At 45.8% G+C, this 26,821-nt stretch overlaps 1 protein-coding gene across 2 annotated transcripts; it reads right to left on the reverse strand.

Moving 5' to 3' along the window:
* Positions 1–5,185: 5,185 nt before the first annotated feature.
* Positions 5,186–26,821, reverse strand: eif3d (eukaryotic translation initiation factor 3, subunit D). 2 transcript variants are annotated; one of them, XM_020521304.2, is made up of 15 exons: positions 26,707–26,821; positions 22,660–22,795; positions 22,091–22,136; positions 18,996–19,132; positions 18,308–18,396; positions 17,093–17,165; positions 16,129–16,244; positions 15,576–15,708; positions 13,596–13,743; positions 12,846–13,000; positions 11,324–11,409; positions 10,261–10,390; positions 9,684–9,826; positions 8,390–8,582; positions 5,186–6,263 (listed from the first exon to the last, which is right to left on the reverse strand). In XM_020521304.2, exons 2-15 carry the CDS (start codon positions 22,780–22,782, stop codon positions 6,159–6,161), a joined length of 1,677 nt encoding a protein of 558 aa, XP_020376893.1. In that variant the 5' UTR covers positions 22,783–22,795; positions 26,707–26,821; the 3' UTR covers positions 5,186–6,158. The 2 variants fall into 2 exon arrangements, with proteins under 2 accessions (XP_020376893.1, XP_020376894.1); XM_020521305.2 differs by lacking the exon at positions 26,707–26,821 and adding an exon at positions 25,976–26,255.

Here is a 26,821-nt window from a genome sequence, read left to right on the forward strand (position 1 = left end):
TTCTTCAGAAGGGTCCAGACCTGAAACGTCAGCTTTCCTGCTCCTCTGATGCTGCCTGACCTGCTGTGTTCCTCCAGCTCCACACCTTGTTATCTCAGACTCCAGCATCTGCAGTTCTTACTATCTCATCACCTTCTGATGATGCAAAAGTTGATAAGTCACTGCATTACAGTTCATTACAACTTCTCCTGTCTGTGTGACAGTTGAGGATACAGTCATGCTGAGCAGTGATGCCCCCTGTAGTTAAACAGCCAATATTCACCATCTGCTCCTGGGAAGAACAGACTGAGTGATGTACAAGAGACCCCCTGGTGTGTGCAACCCAAACCCAGAAATACAACAACATCCCAACACCAGATCCACATCCCGACACTAGATCCCCATACCGATGTTAGATGCACATCTCGACACCAGATCCAAGTCCCAACACCCAAAACTGCTTTTCTATACTTCACTAAGAGAGCTTGTGTGTACCTGTGTCTCTAACATCACTTTCAATGGCTTTGAATTATTATCCAGACCTAACTAACCTGCTTGATTGGTGTCCCCATTCAGCATTGACACACAGTAGCAGCAGTGTGTACTATCTACAAGATGCTCTGCAGAAATTCACCAAAGATCCTCAGACAGCACCTTCCAAACCCATGACCACTTCCATCCAGAAGGACAAGGGCAGCAGATACATGGGAACACCACCCCCTGCAAGTTCCCCTCCAAGCCTTCCACCATCCTGATTTGGAATATATCGCCGTTCCTTCAGTGTCGCTGGATCAAAATCCTGGAATTCCCTCCCTAAGGGCATTGTGGGTGTCCCTACAGCACATGGACTGCAGTGATTCAAGAAGGCAGCTCACCCCCACCTTCTCAAGGGGCAACTAGGGACAGGCAATAAATGCTGGGCCCAGCCAGTGACACCCACATCCCCATGAAAAATGCTCATCTCTCTTTATGAGATTGTAATTCTAATATTTAAACAAGGGGTTTACAGTGTGAGCAGGTGTGTGGGTTACGAAACTGTAAAGATTGCAGCTGACTAGCTATACAACCAACCCACTTCATTGGGAAACACAGGATAACGTCTAATCCACAAGAATCCCTTTACAAATACGATGCTTATTCTCGATAACTTTATGCTCATATCACAAGTTCAGGGTAAATGTCCTGAGTTTCTGCTCATATCACAAGTTCAGGGTAAATGTCCTGAGCTTTGCTCGATACAGCAGTACATCACTTAATTACCACAAGGTAACCTGGCCTCCAGACAGGATTAATTGCATTCCTGCTCTGTAAATAAGAAATGAGGAACAGACACTGCTACTGCTCAAGTGACCTCAGTACTGATATCTGCATTGAAGCTGCAAATCTGAAATAAAAATCAGAAAGGGCTGAAGAAACTCAGCAGGTCTGAAAGCATCTGTGGAGAGAGAAACAGAGTTGATGAACTATAGAAGAGTCATTGAACTTAAATCATTTACTTCAATAACATCTCTCCACAGATGCTGCCAGCCCTGGTGAGCTTCCCCAGCATTTTTCAGTTTTTGTTACTGATATTCACAGGGAGTAGGTTCCCTTTCCAAAGGGAGAGATGAGAAAGCAAGACATCGCAGTTGTCAATGCCTCTCTCCTTCACTTACTGCCTGGTGAGAAATGCATGTTAAGTCGGGAGCTGATACACTCTCTCTCACTGGTCCAGTAACTCAGAGCGCACGGCTCAAATTCCATTCGGTAACTGGGGAATCAAAATCCAGATAATTAACTAAATGTGGGATTAAATATCTAGTGTCAGCGACAATGAAACTTTACTTTTCCACTTATTACTAAGAAGGACTCTAATATTTAACCTTTGTTTCTTCATTTTTCTATTTTGTACCTAGGTACCTTTGTACCCAAGATGGTACCAGGAATGGTGACATTATACACTGTATTTCACTGTATTCCTGCACTTGAGCACACATGACAATAAAATCTAATTCTAATTCTACCTGTGTATTGTTAAAACCCATCTGGTTCTCTAACCTCCTTTATGGAAGGAAATCTGCCATAATTACCTGTTCTGACCTACATGTGACTCCACACCCACAGCAATGTGATTGATTCTTAACTGCCCTTTGAAATGTCTAGTTCCTGTTCAAGGAAGTTCATCAAAACCTTCATTGTGGGAGGGCATGTTGCAATGAGGGCATAAGGAATCTACAAGGGGATATAGATCAATTGAGTGAGTGGCCAAAAACTTGGTAGATGGGGTTTAATGTCAGGAAGTGTGAGGTTGTGCACTTTAGTGGGAAGAATCCAAAGGCAGACTATTAAATGGAGACAGACTCCAAAAAAAAAAGTGCAGTGCAGAGGGATCTGGGGGTAGTTTGTGTATGAAACACAAAACATTGGCATGCAGGTGCAGCAAGTACTTTTAAAAGCAAATGGAATTCTGACCTTCATTGCTAGAAGGTTGGAGATTAAACATTAGGAAGTCATGTTGCAGCTGCGCAGTGTATTGACAAGGCCACACCCACAGTACTGCTGCAAATTCCTGTATTTAGGGAACATACTGAGATTAGAGACAGTTCAAATGAGATCCATCAGGCCGATTCCTGGGATGGAGGAGTTTACTTATCAAGAACAGCTAAACAGATCAGAGCTTCATTGGGGTTTAGAAGAATAAGGAGTTATCTTATTGAAACATACAAGATTCTGAGGGGGCTTGACAGGGTCAATGTTGAGATGTTGTTTCCACTAACCTCAAACTAAAGGACAGAGTTACACAAGGGCATACTCATTTTAAACCGAGATATGAAGGAATTTCTTCTTTCAGAGAGGAGTGAATGTCTGGAATTCTCTACCCTACAGAGTTCTGGAGGCTGGATCACTAGAAGTATTTAAAGAGGGAGATAAATTAAGGGAATTGAGGACTATGATGAGCTACCACACTAGGAGCTGAGGCATGGAGCATATCAGCCTGATCTTGTTGGATAGTAAGGCAGGCTTGAGGGGCCAAACAGCCTACTTCTGCTCCTATTACTTATGCTCTTCTCATTCACAACTTTCTGAAGGACAATTGGGGTGGACAATAAATGTTGGTCGTGTCAGCCCAGACCTCTCTGGTGGATATAAGTGGTAAATGCACAGACTGTGTAAACGAGCCTTTGTTTTGACTGAAATTAGCATCAGTGTCAAAAACTGCAGCAGCAATCCATCCAAAATGGTCACAGTGATTTCCAACACCAAACAAAGGCCAGCTCAGACAGTAAGAGCTGCGCTTCAGCACTCACCCAGTTCAATAAAGCTCCTGTCTCGCGGTTTTTGGGGGGGAGCTTAACTATTCAGTGACTCTGTAAGCATTAGGGGTTCTCTTGATGATCGTGTCTCTACCCACCCTCAGAATCAGGTGCTGCTGTTTGAGGGATCGCACTGTGTACATATTGGCTACATTACAATCCCCGCTCTTCAACAGAATTCAGAAACCTTTGAGTGTTCTTTATTTTTAAGAAAGGAGTTCACCTTCAATAACCTTCAACTCCTGGCTGTTAAAGCAACATGCCAGACACGTTAGATCACTGTTTTAAATTTCAAAGGCTCTCTCCCAAAACACAAACAACTACTTTGCAGTGGAGTCCGCACAGAACCACTGCTCACTTTAAGGGTCAATACAGACATAACACACCTCACTCACCTACAAAACACTTGCTGAGATGCCAGGAGATAAACCTCTGACTCACTAAGACACAAGTCCCATGGTGACACTCCCAGCGCTGCACTGATAAGAGATGCTACCTTTCAGATGAAACACTAAAGCAATATCTGCTTTCCCGGGAGGGACTAGAGCAAGCCTTGGTCAGTGTGACAGTGAAATCTCCCTTGGTCCCCTGGCAAATATTTCTCATTTCTGCTTGTGGGAGCTTGCTATGTATTTCTCTCAAATTGACACTTGCTAAGGTACATAATCGAATTGGTGTTGATACTTTCCAATCCACCTATTCAAATGCTACTAAACACCTTTGGAGCAGGCAGGATTTGAATCAGGGCCTCCTAGCTCAGACATAGTGACACTACCACTGGACCACAAGAGCTAAATTGGTGAAGTCTTATATGTTTTTCCCCTATATCCTTAAATGTTCTTACACACAACTGAACACTTTTTTCTTGCCAATCACCCACAAACCACCAGCAAATTGGTTGGGTCTTCCAATAATTTTCTTTACAATCACCTGAATAATATTGTTACAATAAAGACCTTTACCACAACAGGATGAGAACTAGAATCTAATTTCAGCAGAAAGATGTTGAGTTAACAGACTTGCTGCTTACTGTGACATTAACTTTTTTTTTCCATTTCCAGTCAGCAACCAGCTTCAAATTAAAGGAACAAATTGTGACTATTGAGCCAAACTGTGGCTTGCAGGAATCAGGGAATTTAGTAGTGGGTTACTTGCTTCAAGCCAAAAAAACACTGGCTTGCTTTTTTATTGTTAGGGGAGATAGGAATGGGCAATAAACGATGGGCCAACTAATTGTGCAGATGGCAGTTAAGAATCAACCACATTGCTGTGGGTCTGGAGTCACATGTAAGCCAGACCAGGTAAGGATGGCAGTTTCCTTCCCTAAAGGATATTGAGCCTGGTGGGTTTTTTGTGTCCAACAATTGGCAATGGATTCACGATCATCATTAGACTCTCAATTCGAGATATTTTACTAAATTCCACCACCTGCCGTACTGGGATTTGAACCAGAGTCCTTGGAACGTTACCCGAGTCTGTGGATTAACAGTCCAGCGATAATAGCGCCAGGCCATTATCTCCCTGTTGTATAAGGATTTGGTGAATTTCTGCAGCTTGTCTTGCAGACAGCGAGCACTGTGCTACTGAGTGTCGGTAGTGCTGAAGGTGGAGGATGTGGCACTGAGATTCTTGAGTGTTGTTGGAGCTGCATCCATCCAAGCAAGTGCATCACACTCCTGACTTGTACTTTGTAGATTCTGGTTTTGACTCTCAGGAGTTTCAGATCTCACTGGCACCATTGAGCTGGCTGCATGACAGGGAGAATTAGGCAGCTATTCAACTGTGGAAGATTCGGATCCCATACCTACTAGATACTTGCTCTATTGAGCACGAAGAGGCAGTGCCACAAACAGAAGGGAGTGTGCAATCAATCTCCTTTACATTGTACTGTCCCAAACAATTGGAAAACAAAATCTTCAAAATGGAACATTTTATTGTAATTTTTAATTGTACATAGACTCAGACCCTGTTCCCCCCCTACCCCAAACCCTGCCCAACAGCTTCAAAATCTGACAGAATGAACTCATTCTGGAACACCTTTCAAATCTTCCCATTAAGTGGTGTCACTGCCAGTCCTGCACCCATCTTGAATTTTAAGCACATCTGTCGTTGTATCTACAGCACCCTGATCCAACAGATCTGATTCTTCGCCCCTATATCTGCCCTAAGCTTACTTTGTAGGATATTAAACACGTCCTTCCGCACACCATTTCAGAATATTCTGCATTCTCCTACCTATAGTTTCATGAAAATGCATCTGTCAGGGCTCAAATTTAAACCCCATGACACACAAGCTTGCCATATGCTCAGTCTCAGATCGATCAAGTGTCTTCAACTATTTTTCAAGTACAGGCCAATGGGAAGCAGCTGTGGGAGATTAATTTGTAGGAAGCACAACTCCAAGACGACTAGGGATTCCACAGCCTGGGAGTAAGCAGAAGCTCTATTAAGTCCCCAGTGTGTACCTCAATAACTGACCTCAAATAGACTCTCAGATGTTAGAAGCCTAGAGTAGCCGGGGGGGGGGGGGGTGGTGGTTGTTGTTACTGTAAAATGGGAATGGACAGAGAGGTGTGAGAGAAAGAAAGAGAATGTAGAGGGAGGAAGGACAGAACGAGAGAGCGTGACAGAGCACGCACACACTGTAACACTCATCTACAAGGATGCCAATTGTGAAGTTGGACCAGAGAAGCACAACAGCTACACCAACAGATGTTAGGGTTTTGGTTAAAAACATCGAAGGTAGCATTTCAGAACTGTTTTGTTTTGAGTGAGTGTACGAGTTGCTTGTATTCATCGCTTGCCTTGCTACATGATGGGTAAAACTTTGAATGTAGTGCTGGCAAGACATGACCTACACAACTGTGCGACTATCAAAGCTTTGCATCACTGTGTGCCATCTTCCTCTTCGTCATCCTCATCCTCCTCCTCCTCGTCTTCTTCTTCAGAGCTAAAGGTACCGTCAGGGAGGCTATAGACACGAATCACTTGCTGTAGAAAAAGGACAGAGACAGAAAGGCAGGTTCAGCAACAAACAGGCACCAAGTGAAGCAAAGTAAATGTGACCCAGTGATAGCACTAGCATCCACATGGGCACACATCACCAACACACATGGGAGCAGCAGTAACTCCAATTATTTATAGGCTATTGCCAAAAATAATTCACTGCAAGTTTTCTGTTATCCTTCAAGTGAATTAATCATCTGCCTCTCCCAAACAAACAACAAACAAATCAATGAACCATGTTCCAGTCATATTTCGACACCCAACCCACAACTCTTTCTCCAAAAACCGATGATATCATCAGTGCTGCTTCCTCGCTCATCTAGAATAGAGAAAGTTCATCGATTTTGCTTCCAATTTCCACCCTGACTGTGCTTTCACCTGATCTGACTCCTCCCTTCCTTTCCTCAACATCTGTTTCCATTTCTGGGGATAGGCTGACCACTAATATCTACTATAAACCCACCGACTCCCACAGCTACCTGGACTATACACCCTCACACCCTGCTTACTGTAAAGACTCCATCCCATTCTCTCAGTTCCTCAGTCTCCGTCGCACATGTTCAGATGAGGCCAATTTCGACAAGGGAGCCTCCAAAATGTGACAGGGCCCTCAACCAGGTCTGACCCATCTCCTGCACTTCCTTCTCTTCCCTCCTACAACAGCGATAGGGTTCCCCTTATGATCACCTACCATCCCACCAGCATCCACATCCAGAAGATCATCAGGCCCCATTTCTGCCACCTCCAGACACATACTCCCCTCCCCTCCCTTGATCACCTTCTGCAGGGACCGTTCCCTCCAGGACACCCTGGCCACGGTTCCTTCACTCCCAACACCAACACCTGCCCCTCCCCACCGACAGCCCTACGGCACCTGCCCATTTATCCAAGGGCCCAAACATAGTTTCCAGGTGAAGCAACACTTCACCTCCACTTCCCAGAATCTAGTCTACTGCATTCGCTGCTCACAATGTGGTCTCCTCTACACTAGGGAAACAAAACATAGACTGGGTGACCACTTCACACAACACCTACGTTCTACTCGCAAAAAAGACCCTGAACTACCTGTTGCCTGCCACTTCAATGTACCACCCTGCTCCCTGGCCAACATCTCTGTCTCTGGTTTGCTGCAGTGTTCCAGCGAAGCTCAACGTAAGCTGGAAGAACAACACCTCATTTTCCGCATGGGGACCCTGCAGCCCTCCGGACTCAATATCGAGTTCAATTTTAGGGCCTAAACTCTCCCATGTCCCAGCCCCCTACCCCACACACCAGGCTTTGTTATCACATAGCCTGCCAGTACACACTACCTATTGTTAGTGACTAACAGTCCCCGTTAACAACTATTCACCCTCCTAACCAGATCGTCATCAACTCCTTTGTCTATCCAACTGCAATTCTCTCTCTTTGCGCTCTATCCTTTACCCTATTGTTTACACTCTACCTCACCCTCCTGCCTATTTTCTGCATATAAACTGACGTTTTCCTAGCTACCATCAGTTGAGGAAGGGTCACCAGACCAGAAATGTTAGCTCTGATTTCTTCTTCACAGATGCTGCGAGACCTGCTGAGCTTCTCCAGCAACTTCTGTTTTTGTTCCCGATTTACAGCATCGGCAGTTCTTTCGGTTTTTAAACTGCCCTCAACTGCTGACCTCCAGCTCCTGAATTCACAGCTTACATTCCAGCTCCATGTTCCAGTTGTTATGTATAGAGTTTGTTGAGGAGAAACTGCATCAAATGTTAACCAACAGCACACAACCAGATCCAATCACCTCCAGTATTGAGTTTCCACTGAAATGGAGAAGCGGTTCCTGTGCCCAGAGCTTTTTAAGCCATTTTAATGAAGAAGCTCTGAATCTGCAGACACTTCCAGTAGAAAACACATTAAATGAAATTTACTGGAATGTTGTTCAGCAAAATGAGTCCATGCACAGGTCAGCTCTCAGCCCTACCTCATCTCATCCCATCATATTCTTTATTCCCTTTACCTATAGATTGTCCTCAAACATTCCCCTGCATTGTGCGCACTGTGCCCTGCTCTGAGCTGAAGTCAGCTTGCTACCTGATCCATAACTACCGCACACAGACAGACAGACGCACGGAGCTCACCTTGTTAGGGTCTTTCAGAATCAGGTATTTGCCCTCATCCAGTTTCATGCAGATGTCAATGACACAGCGCAGGATACCCCAGGCATTCTCCATGCTCAGGTTAATCTGACTGGCAAACTCGTTGGGCTTGAACTGCTGGGTGCCCAGAATCACGTGACGAGACGAGTCCTTGATGTGGAATCGGGACACATACCTTTACACAGAGAGACAGAGAGATTGGTCTCGATGGCTAATGGCCTTCCCTTCCACTGTTGGACGCTGTTCTGATGCACTGTGCAGCAACTGAGTCAGAGAGCTCAGCTGTTGACAGTGTCAGCCCCAGTGTCCTACTTTTGCCGGTATTTTAAGAGCCTTTTTTTTTTGAAAAGGGGTTCATTCATGGAATGTGGATGTTGCTGGCTGGACCAGCATTTGTTGCTATCCCTAACGCCCCCATGAGGAGACAGTGATAAGCCAATATCTTGAATTGCTACTGTCCATGTCAGGCCGGTCCTCCCACAGTGCTGTTAGGGCCATAGGTGCAGGATTTTAACCAAGTGACATTGAAGGGGCATTGAAGTAGCTCCAAATTGTGAATTATAGAAGAAGGGGGAGAAAAAACAAAAGGTTGAGAATGAACTTATGAACATGGCAAGACAATTTTAACATGAACGAGGAAGGTCAGAGTTCAGAAAAGCAAAAGTGACAAGACGAAGAAGAAGTGTGAGATAAAGAGAATAAGGAGCAAAGGATATTCAATATCCTGCCACAGGACCAGAAACTCCCTTGGTCTTCTTTTGACAGCATCTTGGAAGTTTCCTGCATATATCCAACACAACTGACAGAATCTTGGGTTTATCACCACTGACCCTACTTCTCCCACACACACACACAACTCTTGAGCTCCCACAACAGTGTGGCATTCCCCAAGCCTGACCAACCAACCCCCCACAACATTGTGCAGAGCCCCAGCTCCCCCCCACCCTGAGAGAATGGCATGTTCCCTCAGTAATAACCCCACCAGGTCAGTAGTCAGTCTGCACTGCTCCTCAGACAGTGTGGTCCTGCTTCAGTGTGTATCTAGAGTCTGGATGTAGCTTGGCCCCACAATGTTGTCCCAGAGGCGAGAGTGCCCCCAGTGAGCTGAGACTCGGACGTACAGTAACAACAAAGTGAAATGACCTTAGACAAGAAGCTCAACAATAAAACAGGTCAGTTGAAACTCATGCATCTTGCTCTACTTACATTTAGGACTCTTGGAAATCTCAGGTTCTTTCTACCTTTCTCTGTTCGGTTCCAAAACCTCATTCCTTACCCAAGTTTGAGATATTCTGATCCAGCCAGCAGGGCACAGCAGGTCCATCGAGCTAGCTTGTAGCTGTTATTCTTCAACTCCGTGGCGAGGACAGCTCCCCTCTGTGAGTCCAGCTTCTGACGCCAGTCCACGCCGTTACAGTACTACAGAGAAACAGGAATTCAGTCTCTTACAGAAAGGCAGGGGGACCCCATCCCATTGTTAACAGGAACACGAGGGTCAGTCACTCACAGTCAAGACAGGAACCAAAGGCTGCAGACAGCCACCAATGAACCCCACAGTTCCAATTCTTGGTTAGTGTCAAGTCAATCCCATCCCCACTTACAACAAACTGTCAATACCAGCAGGCTCCTGGGGTCCCAAACCATCAATATAGAACATCAGTAAATACTGACATGCTCTGTCCCCACCTATAAACGCCGACACATTCCCCGCACACCCTCCAATAAACACTGACACACTCTGGGGACAGCAGTTTTTGTTCAAACCATCGTTGTGCAACGGTTAAAGAGCTCCGATATCTGACTCTAAGGAATGAGGTGCAGATCCTGCTCCTGTGCAGTAGCTCAGGGCGTACCCGAGAGTCCCACTCGTTCAGAGTCTTGATGTTGATGAAGGACACTTCACCGTTGGCGCCCGTCATGACACCATCGTGCTCACATCGCACGATCAGGTCAATGTCTTCACCCAGCTTCCACCGCCGATACCTGCAGAGGCCAGTCAAAGGGAAAAGTGTGAGGGAGGGAGGGACACTGCCACATCAGCATTAGAGAATTAAAGCAGCTCAGGGTACAGTGACATCACTGGAGAAATGATCCAGGAAACGAGAGGTCAAATCTCACCATTGTAACTTGAGTATGTGACTCAAACTGTACTTTTAAATGTGGAAACACAGTGCTAGGATCAGTGAAAGTATCATTAAGCTGTCAGGCTGTCCTTTTTGTAAAGCTCTAGGGAAAGGAACCAGCCCTCCTTACACAGTCTAAGGCCACTGTAATGGGAGTTACACACCAACTCAGGTTGACTCTTAACTGCCCTCAGAAACAGCCAGACAAATTTCACTAAACTGGAACAACTCACAAAGCAGCTTCACCACCCTCTCCTCGGGATGACATGGGCTGGACAGTAAATGCCAGCAATGCCCGCGCCCCAAAAAACAGGGGGAAATGTATTTATGGGGGAGTACTAGCAGAGGGCGGTGGATACCAGCCAGTGAATGTCTTGGGAGCTATTCATTCCGAGGAACCAGTCGTGACCAGCTCGTGGTGCTGTCTGCACCCAGGGCACCATTGCCCCATGCATCAACAGCTAGGGATACTTTGCCCCTTAATGTACAGCACAGACCTCATGGACCAAATGACTTGTTTCTGTTCTGTAAAATTCCTTTTGTAACTTCCTGCCAAATTTCAGGGGCATGCAAAATTATGGTTCTATGCATTACATCTAATTATTGTGACCCTCATGCATTTTATGGGTCTAAATGCAAAACTCTAGAGGACCCGATGCAGGTTCTGTCAGCCACATTGTGTTGTGTGAAGTCACTTGCCCAAGCCATTCTTCATGTGGTTACTCATCACAAGATTCAGATCCAGTAGATCACAAGCTCACAGGTCCGCGAGTGAACACTCACTCTCACCCACCTGTATCCCACTGAAGCCACCTCGTTCTTATCCACGTCGTCTTCTACAAAAGGGTTTGGATTTGGGAACTTGTACTTCTCGACGCCCTAAGGAAGAGAGGGAGACACAGAGAACGTGAATAGCAGCTGAAATTACTGCAGAAAAACTCTCATACCCAAGAGGCAATACGTTAACCAGCTACAGCGAGCCGCCCTGTTGTCACCGCACGTTACCAAAGGATCCCAGCTCCACTTGATAACCTGTTCCCCACCTTCCAAAAGTTGGGAAAGCTTTCGCAGGTCAAAAATCAAACAGGAGATTACATAGAATCCATAGAACTTAGAAACAAAGGCACAAAAAACAGTGTTATTTATATTGTCAGACTTTATTGTGCCTGTCAGAACACCCTAAAGCACTTTACATTATTTATTTACATTAATAACTGTGACCCTCATGCATTACAGTGTAGACAAAATAGACAATCTTCAAACAGATACTTGATGAGCAATATTTAGTTTCTAGAGAATTAAGTGGGAATGGCATGCACAATAGCTTCTTCCTGCCTGCATATATTTTTAAATTATATCTGATTGATTGGCAACACCAGTTTAAGAAATAAAATGAAATATTTGGCTTCTCTCACCAACTCTGCATAACTGTTCCTGTCCCTCAGGGTCACTAAAAACTTTGTTCTCCCCATTCAATGACATCTGGGCTGATCTCTGACCTTATCTAAATACCCATTTTGGATACATAGCCCTCCAATACTTTTCACTAAGAGTATTATGAAGCTCAGATTTAAAATTAACAACTGATCCAGCATCAGTTGTCACGTGTGAATTCTGGATAATTTTTACACTTTTCCTTTAATTTGCTCATGAAACGTGGGCGTCACTGGCTAGGTCAGCATTTACTGCCCATCCTCACTCATCCAGAGAGCACTTAAGAGTTAACTAAATTGCTCTGGGACTGGAGTCACATTTAGGCCAGAACAGGTAAGGATGGAGGAGTTCCTTCTCTGAAGGACATTAGTGAACTAGATGGGTTTTTTATGTCAATCCTCAGTGGTACATGGTCATCATTAGGCCAAGTCTCTATTCCAGATTTTACGGAATGCTAATTTCACCATTTGCCAAGGAGTGATTCAAATCCCTATCCCAGAATATTGGCCTGAGGTTTATACTGCTAGTCCAGTAATATGACTACCATACCCACCCTCCCACAGTCCTAAACTCAGCAACCAGCAGAGACAGTACTTTTTTGTATCTCCCGTTTCTGTTCCTCTTCATATCTTGAAAACCTGGATTCAATTCAGCACCCCCATCCCTCAAAATTCTGACTCTCACCTTTCCCCACTCTGCCATATCTCAGAGGACACTGCAGTACGTTTCTTAGGCTCAAAACAAAAAGGGCATTCATTATGCTGTCAGGTACTTATGGCAGTGATTGCCAGCAATAAACTGAACACAGTATTCTGGCTGAGGCCTAGCCAGTGCTTCCTAAAACTTCAGCACCTTTGGTATCACATAGACCAGTCACTTACATCGTTTGATGTCCCTTTTCTCACCATCTTCAGGCATTGCTGAGAGAAGTTGTGGTTGATGTAAGTGGCCTCCATGGCCAGATTTCGGGGAGAATTGAAAGAATTCCCTTCATCTTGAGGTGGTTCATTGGCGGTTTCGCTGACTGTCAGGAGGTCTGCATGATATAAAAGACAGTAAATTTACAAGCAGCCACAGGGCCTGCAGCCAGACATTAAAAAAAGTGTGCGCGAAGGGAGATGGATTAATAGTAATATCACTGGGCTAGTAATCCAGAGCCACAGGCCAATGTTCTGAGGTCAGGTGTTCAAATCCTACAATGGTATATTGAAATTTGAATTCAAATTCAAAAACTCTGGATTAAAAAGCTGGTCTAACAGTAACCATGTAACCACAGTGAATTGTTGCAAAAACCCAGCTGGTCCTTTAGGGAAGGAAACTGCCATCCTTTCTTGGTCTGGCCTACATGTGCCACCAGACCCACAGCAATGTGGTTGACTCTTAACTGCCCTCTGGGCATTTAGAGGCAGGCAATAAGCACCCATGACACTATGCCAAGAATGAATAAAGCAAAAAGGACGTTGTAAATGTTGAGAGAGGAGGTGTGGGTGTGTGTGTGTGTGTGTGGGTGGAGTGTGTGTGTGGGGGGAGTGTGGGTGGGGGGGGGGTGGGGGGGCGGGGTGTCTGTGTTGGGGGGTGTGTCTGAGAAGCAATGCCTGCCGCAGTGCTGCACCTGGCAGTTTCCTCCTTACCAAAGTCGGAGTGGTCACGTTTATCGAAGAAGAGTTTGGATCCGACCCGCTGCACGATGATGTCCCACGAGTAGACTGACCTGGTGCAGCACATCAGAGTGGCCAAGATGGCATCGGTCGCAAATACATTGCCCTGAGACTTGGCCAGCTGTAAACGAGCAAACAATAAAACCAAATCAGTGGCTCATTCCAAACATTTGACAGACGGGTAAAATAAAACAGGAATAATCAACACCTTAAACTCCACTTTGGGACATGGAGTTATGTCGGATTAAACAGCATTAAAGGATTTGACTGGCAAATTAATTATAGCTTTGTGACAAGAGTACTCTTAAGCAGCATAAGAGCCTTGAAAACACGTGCAGCAAAATCACTTGGCACCTCCTTGAGCTACAGGGAGAGGCTGAATAAGCTGAGGGGGTGACCTTATAGAGGTTTATACAATCATAGGGGGCATGGAGAGGGGGAATAGCCAAGGTCTTTTTCCCCAGGGTAGGGAGTCCAAAACTAGAGGGTATAGGTTTGAAGAAGTGAGAGGTGAAAGATATAAAAGGGACCTAAGGGGCAATTTTTTCCACACAGAGGGTGGTGCGTGTATGGAATGAGCTGCCAGAGGAAGTGATGAAGGCTGGTACAATTACAACATTTAAAAGGCATCTGGATGGGTATATGAATAGGAAGGGTTTAAGAGGGACACGGGCCAAATGCTGCCAATTAGGACTAGGTTAATTTAGATATCTGGTCGGCATGGACAAGTTGGACTGAAGGGTCTGTTTCTGTGCTGTACAGCTCCATGACTAATTCCCTTCGGAGTCACATTGTACCTCACCTGATCAGGTAATACTGTCACCTGGCCTTAATAAATGGATCCAGGAATTCCACCGCTAACACCACTGTGGGGATGAGGGTCACCACCGCGGGGAGTGGTGTAAACGGTTGCTCTGCTGTCACCTACTTGGAGCATACTGCAATAAATGCTCATTTTAATCAGGGTCTCAAACATCCAGTGGACAAATAACACAAGGATGACTGCCCAGTGACTCAATGAACTGGACAGGGAGGTGTACCCATGTCAAATACCAGGCAAGGTGACATTCAGAAACACACACAAAGAACAGTGAACTATCATACCAGAACGGAAACGTTAACTCTATTTCTCTCTCTCTGCAGGTGCTGCCAAATTTGCGGAGTTTCTGAAGCACATTCAACAACTCAGGCAGCATCTGTGAAGACAAGTCCAACAACCTCGTCCTCCTCCTTCTAGGTGGAAGTGGTCAAGGGTTTGGAAGGTGCTGTCTGAGGATCTTTGGTGAATTTCTGCAGTGCATCTTGTAGATAGTACACACTGCTGCTACTGAGCGTCGGTGGTGGAGGGAGTGGATGCTTGTGGATGTGGTGCCAATCAACGGGCTGTTTTGTCCTGGATGGTGTCAAGCTTCTTGAGTGTTGTTGGAGCTGCACTCATCCAGACAAGTGGGGAGTATTCCATCACACTCCTGACTTGTGTCTTGTAGATGGTGGACAGGCTTTGAGGAGTCAAGAGGTAGGTTACTCAAGTTGCCCTCTAAGCCGCTCACCATCGTGATTTGGAAATATATTGCTGCTCTTTCAGTGTCGCTGGGTCAAAATCCTGGAATTTCCTCCCTAAGGGCATTGTGGGCCACCACACAGCACATGGACTGCAGTGGGTCAAGAAGGCAGCTCACCCCCACCTTCTCAATAGGTATCAAGTATGGGCAATAAATGCTGGCCCACACAGAGGCATCCACATCTCACAAACGGTTTAAAAACAATGCTGTGCCGAGAACCCATCCTAGTCTCCTGGTGACTGACAGGAAACTGCCAATCATTTCCAGTCCAGCTAGGAAAACTGTCACTCACCGCAGCTTGTCCTGAACCCTGGTTAACAGGTCCTGGGATATTGCTGCCCCTCCTGCACTCACCCGGCCCTCTTTGACCAGATCCAATCTGTGAGCTCACCTTCCGGATGACGGGATCGTCGGTGGTGGTGACAGTGTGGAAAATCCTCTTGATGCTGCGCAGTGGTTTCTCATTGCGTGTGGTGATTCGGTCGAAGGCCTTGTCATAGTACTCCAGTGTACCACAGCACTCTCTGAGAACAGGAGCAGGGAAAACAGCAGTGAGACTGTGACCAGATTGGTTTCAGTGGCACAGACTGAGAGATAAACACTGGGGAGACCCACAAAACTCCTCTTTGAAGCGGGGCAGAGGGGGTCTTGCCTGAAAAGACAGCAGCACTCCTACAGTACTGCCCTGAACTTGGGGATTGGGAACTCAAACTGGGGCAGCAACAAAACGGGAACAGCTAGTTTTGCCCACAGGGAGCGTCAAGAACTGAAAAAGTGTTTTCCACAGACCATACTGCATGAGGAGTCAGGGTCGCAGTGACTGGGCAAGAGCTGCAATGGCAAAGTAACCTGGCTGCCTCTATTAGTCAGGGAAGGGCGGGAGAGGACGTAGTGACACTGGGGGAGGCAGGGAAAGACAAGATATCTATTTTGAAAATACTCACATGTCGCTGGGTTCAGCCACTTCCATGTACCTCATCTTCATCAGCCGAGGGAAGTCCATCTCTTCTTTCACCTCCCAGTCACTGCGCACCTCAACAGAGGAATCTCTTGGCTTCAGCTGGAAGTAGAGTAGGGAATGTGTCAGCAACCCCAGCACAGACAGTTACTGGTGCATTACTCATCCATGGTCACCAAAGTTAAAACAAGGCTGGCTGGAAAATCTCACATTTCACTTCCACTAACAAAACATCTTAAATAAAAAAGTTCACCAGGACATTGCTAGAATTCAGCTCTGCAAAAACCTTCCTTTATCCCTTGTACTGACAACATACTCCAGAATGAGCAGTAATTATATTGCCTCATTAATATTTTTAAATTATCTAAGATGCCTCACAAGAAGATTGTCAGAAAAACAATGCTCAAAAATCGACAGAATGACAAATTGTGGGGATACCGGAGCTTGGAGGAAGTACAGAATGTCGCTCGACAACACAGTAAAACACAGAAGCCTGCAGGTCTCTAAAAGGAGCCACTGTCTACTTTAGTCCCTTGAGAAAGCTATCCATTATCACTACGCTTCCACACAGTCCTGTGCCATATCCTCTGTTCCCCAATAAATTATTGCCTTAATGCAATTCCCCATGCCTCTGTCTCCAATACCACCTCCTTTCAAAGCTATTCTAGACCCCACTCCATTACCCTGAGCCATTTATAGGCTGTTTACAGCTCTGAACGTCATCAGACAATAATACTGCATCTGAGCCAGATTGGACAGTGGCATCAGATCCCAATTGCCCCAGCACATCATCCTAACTAAGCAATGCATACAGAACATGTGGAACACGCACATGCACGCACACAGGCCCACAATGAAGCAGGTTAAAGGCCTTGTCCATCCACCCTCTGACAATCAGTGCATTTTGCTGACAGACTGGGACAGTGCACATGAAGTTTAAACATTCTGACCTGGTTCTTCTGGTCCCATTTCTGTCGTACACCAAACTGCTTCTGAAATTTCTTCTGCAAACGTAAGCGGTCCCTGGAATGGAACCGGGAATCAGAACTTGTTCAAGTCACACGGTTAAAATTTTTTCCGATTGGTGAACATGCTGTCCAGTGGTAGCTTGGTGCCCAGAACATCCACCAATAATGCGACCCATAATTCATAATCAAACACTCAACACCCACAGGTTTCCATCTGAAACCAGCACTGGGTGATGCACTGAAGCCTGGGAAGTCGTGGACCTCGTCCTCCCCCACCCCCTCCCACAGTGAAGACACTTTACGTTAATCAGGCACGGAAACAAGACTGGGATATTCTGGGGAATGCCCTTCCATGGCACTTGCATGGCATTTCCCAACAATCCAATGGAAAAACATTCCCTCCTCGTCAAAGTATGTTAATAACGAGGGTAAGTGGGATTGAGGTTACAGCTTTCCCTATTCTGGCTGGGGCTGGATTCAAAACAAGAATTTGGAAGATGCTGAAGGGGACCACGAGTGGCAAACATCTGAAACTGAGTTGCTGACTCAACCTGGTCAGTGAATTTCAGTGATAGTAAGACCTGCCGATGCTGGAGTCAGAGATAACACAGTGTGGAGCTGGAGGAACACAGCAGGTCAGGCAGCATCAGAGGAGCAGGAAAGCTGACATTTCCGGTCAGGACCCTTTTTCAGAAATGGGAGAGGGGAACGGGACTCTGAAATAAATGGTGGCGGGGAGGTGACAGCAGGTAGATAGTGAAGTGGATAGGGTGGGAGAAAAGTCAGACAGGACAAGGAGGCGGGGATGAAGCTAGTAAAGGTGAAAAGCAGTGGATTTCAGTGTCAGGTGGAGGCAGTGCTGATGGGCTTTACAGATTTTTGCCAACGTTTATTCTTTATTCCTTGATGGGACGTGGAGATTGCTGGCAAGGCTGGCATCTGTTACCTATTTTTCATTGCCCTTGGGCCGAGAGGTTTACTCAAATCATCTCAGGGCAGTTGAGAATCAACCATATTGCTGTGGGTCTGGAGCCACGTCGGCCAAACCATCTTCCCAAGCATCAAACAACGGCCTAATCTATAACAAAATGAGAGCATCCTGAAGGATCCCAGTGAGAGAGCCAGCACCTTCTCGAAGGGAGAGCAGGACAGCAATAGACGGAGTTGGACAGACAATTGCTGTAATGGTTCCCTCACCTCTCCTTCTGCTTGGCACTTTTCGGAAGAGTCTGCATGTTAAACTGCAGCAGCTGGCGCCGATCTTTCTCACGTCGCATGTTTCTCTGCTGCAAAAAGTGAAAGCGATGTTAAACTTCACTGAGTGAACCGCAGGATGTGCGTCCAAAACAAAAAAAGAACCATTTTACTTGCACAGTTTGTAACATTTCTACAAACTGCAGACAGAGGGTCGGATTAATCTGTGAAACTTCCCCGCAGCCCTCATAAAACACGTAGGGCAAGAGTTTAGTAAAGCAATTCTGCTGAATGGGTCTCCCTGCTCAGTGATCCTACACAGAGCACCCAAACTTTGTTATAAACCTGGTTGACACACAGCAATCTGGACAGTCTAACCAAAAGCTATATAAACACTAAGCACAACCAGATGTCAGCAATAACACAAAACATCACTGGCTTGGTACTCTTAAGCCCTGCTCCATCACAAACAGCTCTCGTGAAAGATCATAGTGCGGAAATGTTTCTGTCCACAGTCACTGATAGACTTTCTCAACACTTCCTATTTTTACTTTTGTGTTTGAAGGTTGGACCGGCTCAGGGAGAGGCTGCAGTGTTGCTGGTCTCCACATGACTTCATCCTTATCTGCACATGAAATGTCGAGAAACACAGCCTCGCTCTGCTAACTACACGCAGAGCCCCTGCACATACCTGAGCAAATCGCATACGGTTCCTCTGGTAGGCAGTCTTCTGTGTGCGGGCTGTGTCGACAAGCTGGAAGCTGCTCTCATCTTCCTCGTGGAAGTAGGCGTACTGACTGCCGCCACCAAACTGGGAGGAGTACTTATCTGTGGGAGGGAAACACAGAGACAGCCCGTCACCAGACACAGAGAAGCTGCAAGGCGTCCATAGACATGAGAAAGGGCAAATTCTTACAGCACCTTTCACAACCTCAGAAAGTCTCCAAGCACTTCACGGTCATTGAAATACATTTCAAAGTGTAGTCACTGTCGCAATGCAAGAAACACAGCAGCTAATTTGAGCACAGCAAGCTCCCAAAAACAGCCATCTGTTAATAACTAGACAACTGACTTTAAGTGACACTGATCAAGGGATCAATATTGGTCAGGAGCCACAATGCGTGATGGCTCACGCAGACAACGTCTGGCACAAGAATACAGACATTGCAACACTTTATATCGCTTTCTGGTGCGAAAATACAAGAAAAATGGCCCAGACATGGCTAACAAAGAAATTTTGGACAGAATTCATGTGACACCAGGTTACAGTCCCAACAGGTTTGTTTGAAATCATAAGCTTTTGGGGCACTGCTCCTTCGTCAGGTGAAGCGGTCAAAGCGATTTCAAATAAACCTGTTGGTGTTGACAGACTTCTGACTTTGTCCACCCCAGTCCAACACCTGCACCTCCACAAAGAAATTAAGAACAATATCAAATTAAAAAAGGAGTCATATAAAGTCTAAAAAGTAACAAGCTCGAGGACCAGGAGCAATTTAGAATTCAACAAAGAGGCACAAAAGATTGATCTAAAGGGAAGAAAGAGTGTATGGGGCTAAACTTGCAAGGAACATGGAATGTTAGAGTCTCTATAACAATCTAAAAAGACAAATGGCTACTGAAGACAAATGTAGGCTCGTTACAGTCTGAAACAGGGAAATTAATAATGGAAATCATGGAAGCGGTAGAGCAATTAAACAACAATTGTAGACTTGCATTCACTGAAGGTGACACGGATAACTTCCCAGAAGTACAACATAAGAACTGTGGATGCTGGAAATCTGAAACAAAAAGTGCTAGAGGAACCCAGCAGTTCTGGCAGCATCTGTGGAGACAGAAACAGATAGTAGCAAAGCAAGGGTCTAATCGGAAGAAGGAATTGAAAGAAATTGTTAGTATTATTTTTTAAAAAGGTAATAAGAGTAATTAATGGGACTGAGAGCTGATAAATCCCTGAGGTCTGATAATCTAACAAACTGAGGTTGCCGTGGAGATAGTAGATAGGACGATGGTCATTTCATTAAACAGATTCTGCAACAGTCCAGGCAAGTTAGAGGCTGAAAAGTGTAACCCCACTATTTTAAAAAAAAAAAAAAAAAAAAAAAAAAAGTGGGAAGGAGAAAACAGGGAATTACAGACCATTTAGGCCGACATCAGGAGTAGCGAAATGCTAGAGCTCATTATAAACGATGCAATAACAAGACACTTAGACTAAACAACATTCATTTATGAAAAGGACATAACTAGTAGAATTGATAAAGGAGAACCAACTGGTGTTGTGTACTTGGACATTCAGGAAGCTTTTGATAAATTTTGCATGAGAAGTTAATGTGCAAAATCAAAACATATGGGACTAGTAGTATTTTACTGATATGATTTAAGGATTGGTTGGTAGACAGTAAAGACAGATTAGGAATAAATATTAACTTTTGGAATGGAAAGTCATGACCAGCTGGGTACAAATGGGATCAGCATTCAGATCCCAACTATTCATAACACATTTCAATGTTTTGATTAAGTGAATAAAATGAAGTATTTCAAAGGTTGTTGATGACTCAAAACTAGGAGGACCTACAAGTAGTGAGGAGGACGTAAGGAGGCTTCAGAAAAAGTTAGAAATGTTGAGTGGGTGGGAAAAATTATGGCAGATTCAATATAAGTGGATAAGTGCGAAGTTAGAGTCATAGAGTCAGACAGCATGGAAACAGACCCTTCGGTCCAACCAGTCCATGCCAAACATAATCCCAAAATAAACCAGTCCCACAAGTTATCCCCCTCAATGGGAGAAACAAAACAGAGTATTATTTAAGCAGTGAGACTAAGAAATGTTGATGTACAAAGAGACCCAAGTGATATCACAACAGTCCCAGCAAGACATTAGGATAAATAGTATGTTGGCCTTCATTGCAAAAGGTTTGAGTACAGGAGCATAGATACCTTACTGTAACTGCAGTAGGCCTTTGTGACAGCATTCCTGAAGTATTATGTACAGTTTTGGTCTCCTTACACGAGGAAGGACGTACTTGCCACAGGAAGAATTCAGCAAAGATTCACCAAACTGATTCCTGGGATGGCAGGTTTGTCATACAAGAAGAGATTGGGTTAACTGGACCCAAGTATTCACTTGGGTTTAGCAGAACGAGATAGGATCTCATTGAAATGTATAGCATGTTGACAGAGCTGGACAGACTGAATGCTGTGATGATGCAGCACCTGGCTTTAGATGCAGTGGTCTAGAACAAGTGTTCAGGCTCTCAGGATACAGCGCAGATCATTTAACACAGTGATGAGGACAAAGCTCTTCACTCAGTGATGAACCTGTGGAATTTGATCCTAAAGACAACTGCAGAAACTAAGTCACCAAATAGATAGATTTCTGACATTAAACATGTCAAGGAGTTCAGGGAGAGAGCAAGAGAATGGTTTTGAGATAGGTGATCATGCTTGATGGGCCAAATGGCCTACTGTTGATCCTATTTTCTATGTTTCTCTACAGACAGACACTCCCTGGAGCTCACCAAAACACACAGGCAGTGGACTCTGCCTGACACAAGCGTGCATGCACACCGACCCTCAGAAGGTGACAGAATGAATGCATGCTGAGCAGCTACAATACAATGAGCAGGTCAATCAGGTGTAGGTTGGAGGAGCCAGGATTCCTGCTCCAGAGTGACAAGAACAAACTTCTACACAAAGTCAGTGATGGGCGAAGTCAGGACATTAGTTAGGTTCTGTCGTGATGCTCTCCACAGCCAACTAACATTGTCCATCAAGCACACTGCTACTTACTGGTGTACCGCTTATCCTGATATGTTGCTCCTGTCCAATCAGCAACCTGGAAATATAAATTGTTACATATGCTTAGAGGAAGTAAACGAGAGTATTTTCCAACTGTAAACTACAACCAGCCACACACTCAAATTTTGCACATTCGTGGGGAAGTGAGACTGATTGAGGGGTATTTGAACACCTTGATCAAACACTCCCAAAGTCAACACTCAGCTCATTCAGGGAAACACACAAAGCTCCAGTATTTATCCATGAGTGGGTTGTCCAGTTGCAATACACTCTTCACACAACATGCCCCATCACACTCCACCTCACACTCAGCTCCCGTGTCCACCCCCATGACGATTCTACCGTTCCTTCCATGCCCCAGGCTACCCATAGGCATCGGCACACAGGATTTGCTAGTTGAAGCAGCCTTTGTCAACATTGGGAGCTTTTCTTTGGTTTAGATTGTGAAGCTGAAAGCAGGGCAGGGAATAAGAGCAGATTCATAAAACTAAAAAAATCAGACGCTTATCTTGACCTTCACTCACTATTCACAAGCCACTGGACTCCGGAAGCAGTCTCACCTTTCCCAGCCGGTCCCCCTTACTGAACGGCTGGTATGGCATGTCCTTGAACTGCTCTGGGACTGCGCATGGTCCCCATCCGAACGGATTATCCTGGATCACAGGGGTCAGGAATCGTGCCATCTTCTACAACCAGCTGCAAAGAGACACCCAAACAACATATAAATCGCAGGAGGCTGAGAGCTGAGGGAGCCGCAGCCATTCACAAAAGCAGCTCACTACCACCTGAAAGAGTTACATATAAGGCCTCATCACCTCCACGTTGGTCATCAAACACCAATCTGCTCTCGCCCCATTTTCCAGCACTCAGCCCATGACCTCGTATGCTATGGCATTTCAAGTGCGAAACACTTCTTGAATGTTGTGATGCTTCCTGCCTTTGCCACCTTTTCAGGCAGTGAGGTCCAGATCTCCAGCACCCTCTTGGACAAAACATTTTTTCTTTAATCCCCTCTAAACATCTGGCTCCTTCCTCTAAAACCGTGACGCCGATTACTCACGCTATCAATGCCCTTTATAATTTTGTATATCTGTCAGATTTCACCCCCCCGCCCCAGCCTTCTGCGCTCTAAGGAAAACAGCCCAAACCTATCCAGTCTCTCTGCTTCACTGCATCCCTCCAGCCCAGGCAACATCCTGGTGGATCTCCTCTGCATCCACTCCAGGGCAATCACATCCTTCCAATTGTATGGGGACCAGAATTGCACAGAGTGCTCCAGCTGAGGCCTAACTCATATCCTACACAGCTCCATCATAACCTCCAATGCCTTGACTAACAAAAGCAAATATCCCAATATTTAACCACCTGAACCATGTGTTGCCTTCAAGGATCTGTGGACACATACACCAGGGTACCTCTGATCCTCTGCACCTCCTAGGGTCTCACCATTTTTCGTATACTCCCTTGCCTTGTTAGTCTTCCCAAAAGGTATCACCTCACACTTTTCAGGATTAAATTCCAATCGCCATAATTCAGCCCAGATGACCAACCTGTCAATATAATTATGTACTATAATGCTTACCTCTTTGCTATTTACTATGCCACCAATTTTTGTGTCATCTGCAAACCTACCAATTAAACCTCCTACATTCATGTCTAGATCATTAATACGCTGTACAAACAGTAAAGGACCCAGCACCAAGCCTTGCATTCACCACTGGATATAAGCTTCTAGTCACAAAAATAACTGTCAACTATCACACCCTGCCTCCTGCTGCTAAGTCAATTCTAGATCCAACTTGCCAAACTGTCCTGGATCCCACTTTATTGACCAGTCTCCCATGTGAGACCTTGGCAAAAGCCTTACCAAAGTCCATGTAGACTACATTCACTGCACAACCCTCATACGCACATCTAGTCACCTCCACAAAATACTGAATCAAATCTATAAGGCATGATCTCCCCCGAAACAAAGTCATGCTCACCATCCTTGGTGAATCCTTGCCTCTCCAAGTAGAGTTTAATTCTGTCCCCAAATTATTTTTACAAGAGTTTCCCTACTACTTGTGTTAGACTCAAGGTGGCCTATAGATCTCCGATTTATCTATACCACCTTTCTTAAATAATGGTACCACATTATTCTCTAGTTGTCTGGGACCTCTCCCTTAGCCAGGGGGAAGGATTTGAAAATTAATATCGGAGACCCTGCAATTTCCTCCCACAACAGCCTGGAATACCCTGTTCTCTTCTGGCCCTAAGAATCTACTCAATTTTAAGCCTTTAATACCTCTTTCCTCTCAGTTGTGATTCGCTCAAGGATATCACAGACCTCTACCCAGATTCCTACATCTACATCATCCTTCTCTACAGTGAATACAGACCCAGACTCATTTAAAACTTCTGCTACATCTTCAGTCTCCTTAAACCAATTGCCACTTTCCTCCCTAAAGGGCCCCACGGCTTTTCTGGTTGTCCAAATATTTACAAAATACATTTGTACTGTCTTTTACTGAACCCACCAGTGACTTTTTCCACACTCGCTCTTTGCTTTCCTAATTTCTTTTTAAATAACCCTCTGCACTTTCTATTCTCCTCTAGGGCTTCTGGTGTTTTGAGCCCTTTGCATCTTTCATTAGCTTCCTTTTTTCCTCATCTAATCCCATACCTTCCTCGATATCCAGGATTCTCTGGATTTCACCTTTTCGGGAACATGATGGTCCTGCATACTTTGTCCTTTTTGAAAGGCTTCCACTGCCGTGGTGTAGATTTCCGACAAACTGATGCTCCCACACCACTTTGGCCAGGTCCTGTGTTTTCAGATTAAAATCCGCCTTCCTCCAATTCAATGTTTATTTCTAGTCCGTCTTTATCCTTTTGCATCTACTTTATATTTTACTGAGTTAACTCACTAATCACTGACATGCCTGGTTTCATTCCCTAAGACTAACACCAGCAGCATCCCCTCTATTGTCAGACTTTGCACATGCTGGCTTCAAAGAAAAGCTCGTCTGGATTGATATTAGATATTTCACCCTCTCCAAGACTTTCACACTTCATCTATCCCAGTTAATATTGACAAAGTTGACATTCCCTATTGTAATTACCCCGTTATTTTTACGCTTCTGTGAAATCTGCCCACATATCAGCTTTTCTATCTCTCCCTGACTGTTTGGAGGTCCGAGATCTATTCCCGGGGTAACTGGGAATGGGCAACAATCTCAGGTTCATTCAGTGACACCCACTTCCTGTGAGGATACTCTGTCAGACACACCGCGCCTAGTCTGACCGGTGTCACTTCAATGTCCAACAATGAGTTGGGGCTCATTGGGCAAGACTCACAGCTGAAGACTGGGGGTTCGGGCCCCAATCCAGACCCATTGGCCATCTGGGTGTGTGGTGGGGGGGGGGGGGGCGTACAGTTGGAGATGCTGCCGCCCATTCCCCCGGGTCTCTCAGGTAGAGGGTCAGTGAACCCCACGGCTAACTCTTTGTGAGCAGAGATGGGGAATTCACCCGGGGGTGGCGGAGGTTGGGCCTGTGCCCAAATCAGCAGCCCCCGGGTAAAAAACGGGGAAAACTCTGTTCATTACCTTCTCACTGGACACCAAAGGAGAATCTACCTGCTCCTGTCCCTCTACAAACAGCAACCTGAGCTGTTCCAGCACTGACACCGCTCAGGTGGCTATATAAATGCAATGGCCAGTACGCATCATAACTCAATGCCCGCCTTAGGCGCTAGACAAACGCAGGATGAGGGCCAGGCCCGAGGCTTCGGGCCGAAGCCGGTATTTTCCCGGTTCCGGTCCGTCCCCCGCGGACAATCCCCGGTTTGTCGGAGTCTCGGTTCCCCCCCGGGGCCAGGCCCCCGCCGATTACCCGATTCTCCGGCTCCGCCACCGCCGATGGCACCGGATACGAGAAACTTCACAAACACCGACACCGGCCGCCACACTGTCGTAAACTGGACCGCCACGCTGCCGTAAACCGGTACCCCACACCGTCATAAACTGCCGTAAACCGGACCTCCACACGGCCGTAAACTGCGCCCCAACGCTGTCGTAAAGTGCCGTAAACCGGGCCGCCACCCGGGGCGAAATGCCGTAAAGCGTCCAAACCGTCGCCACACGGCCGCAAACTGCCGTAAAGACCGGGAACAGCAGGTGTCATGAATCAGGAACAAAAACAGAAGTCGCTGGAAAAGCTCAGCAGGTCTGGCAGCATCTGTGAAGAAAAAAAAATTCTGAGGTAACGTTTCGGGTCCGGTGACCCTTCCTCCGTCAAAAACATCTGTTTCTACAAACTGCCGCACTCCGGCACGGGAATGTCGTCGTAAGGTGCCGTAAAACGGAGCTGCCACGTTGCCGCAGACGGGTGCAACAACGCTGCCATAAAGTCAGTCGCAAGACAGTGCCCTGTTATTGTCACGTTTTCCACTCAGACTCAGGAGATAATTCTCCAGCGGCTCCTGGGGGCCCCAATAATTCGTTAAAAGAGGCACATAAATTGGGCAGCGACTTTCTGCCACGCCACCGTGTAGGAGGTTCGGGTCCACACCACGACAATGTCGTGAATATCGCCGTCGGATTAAGTCGCTTTAAATAACAAACCTGTAGACGGGCGCAAGGCCTGAGCTGTGTTTCTCTCCGCGCTTTGGTTTAGATAAATCTAAACGGGTCGCAGGTTTGATGTAAATCGGGAATTGGGCGCCGCGGGTTGAATCCG

This window comes from Rhincodon typus, chromosome 37 (assembly GCF_021869965.1).
Source record: "Rhincodon typus isolate 14 chromosome 37, sRhiTyp1.1, whole genome shotgun sequence".
NCBI lineage: Eukaryota > Metazoa > Chordata > Chondrichthyes > Orectolobiformes > Rhincodontidae > Rhincodon > Rhincodon typus.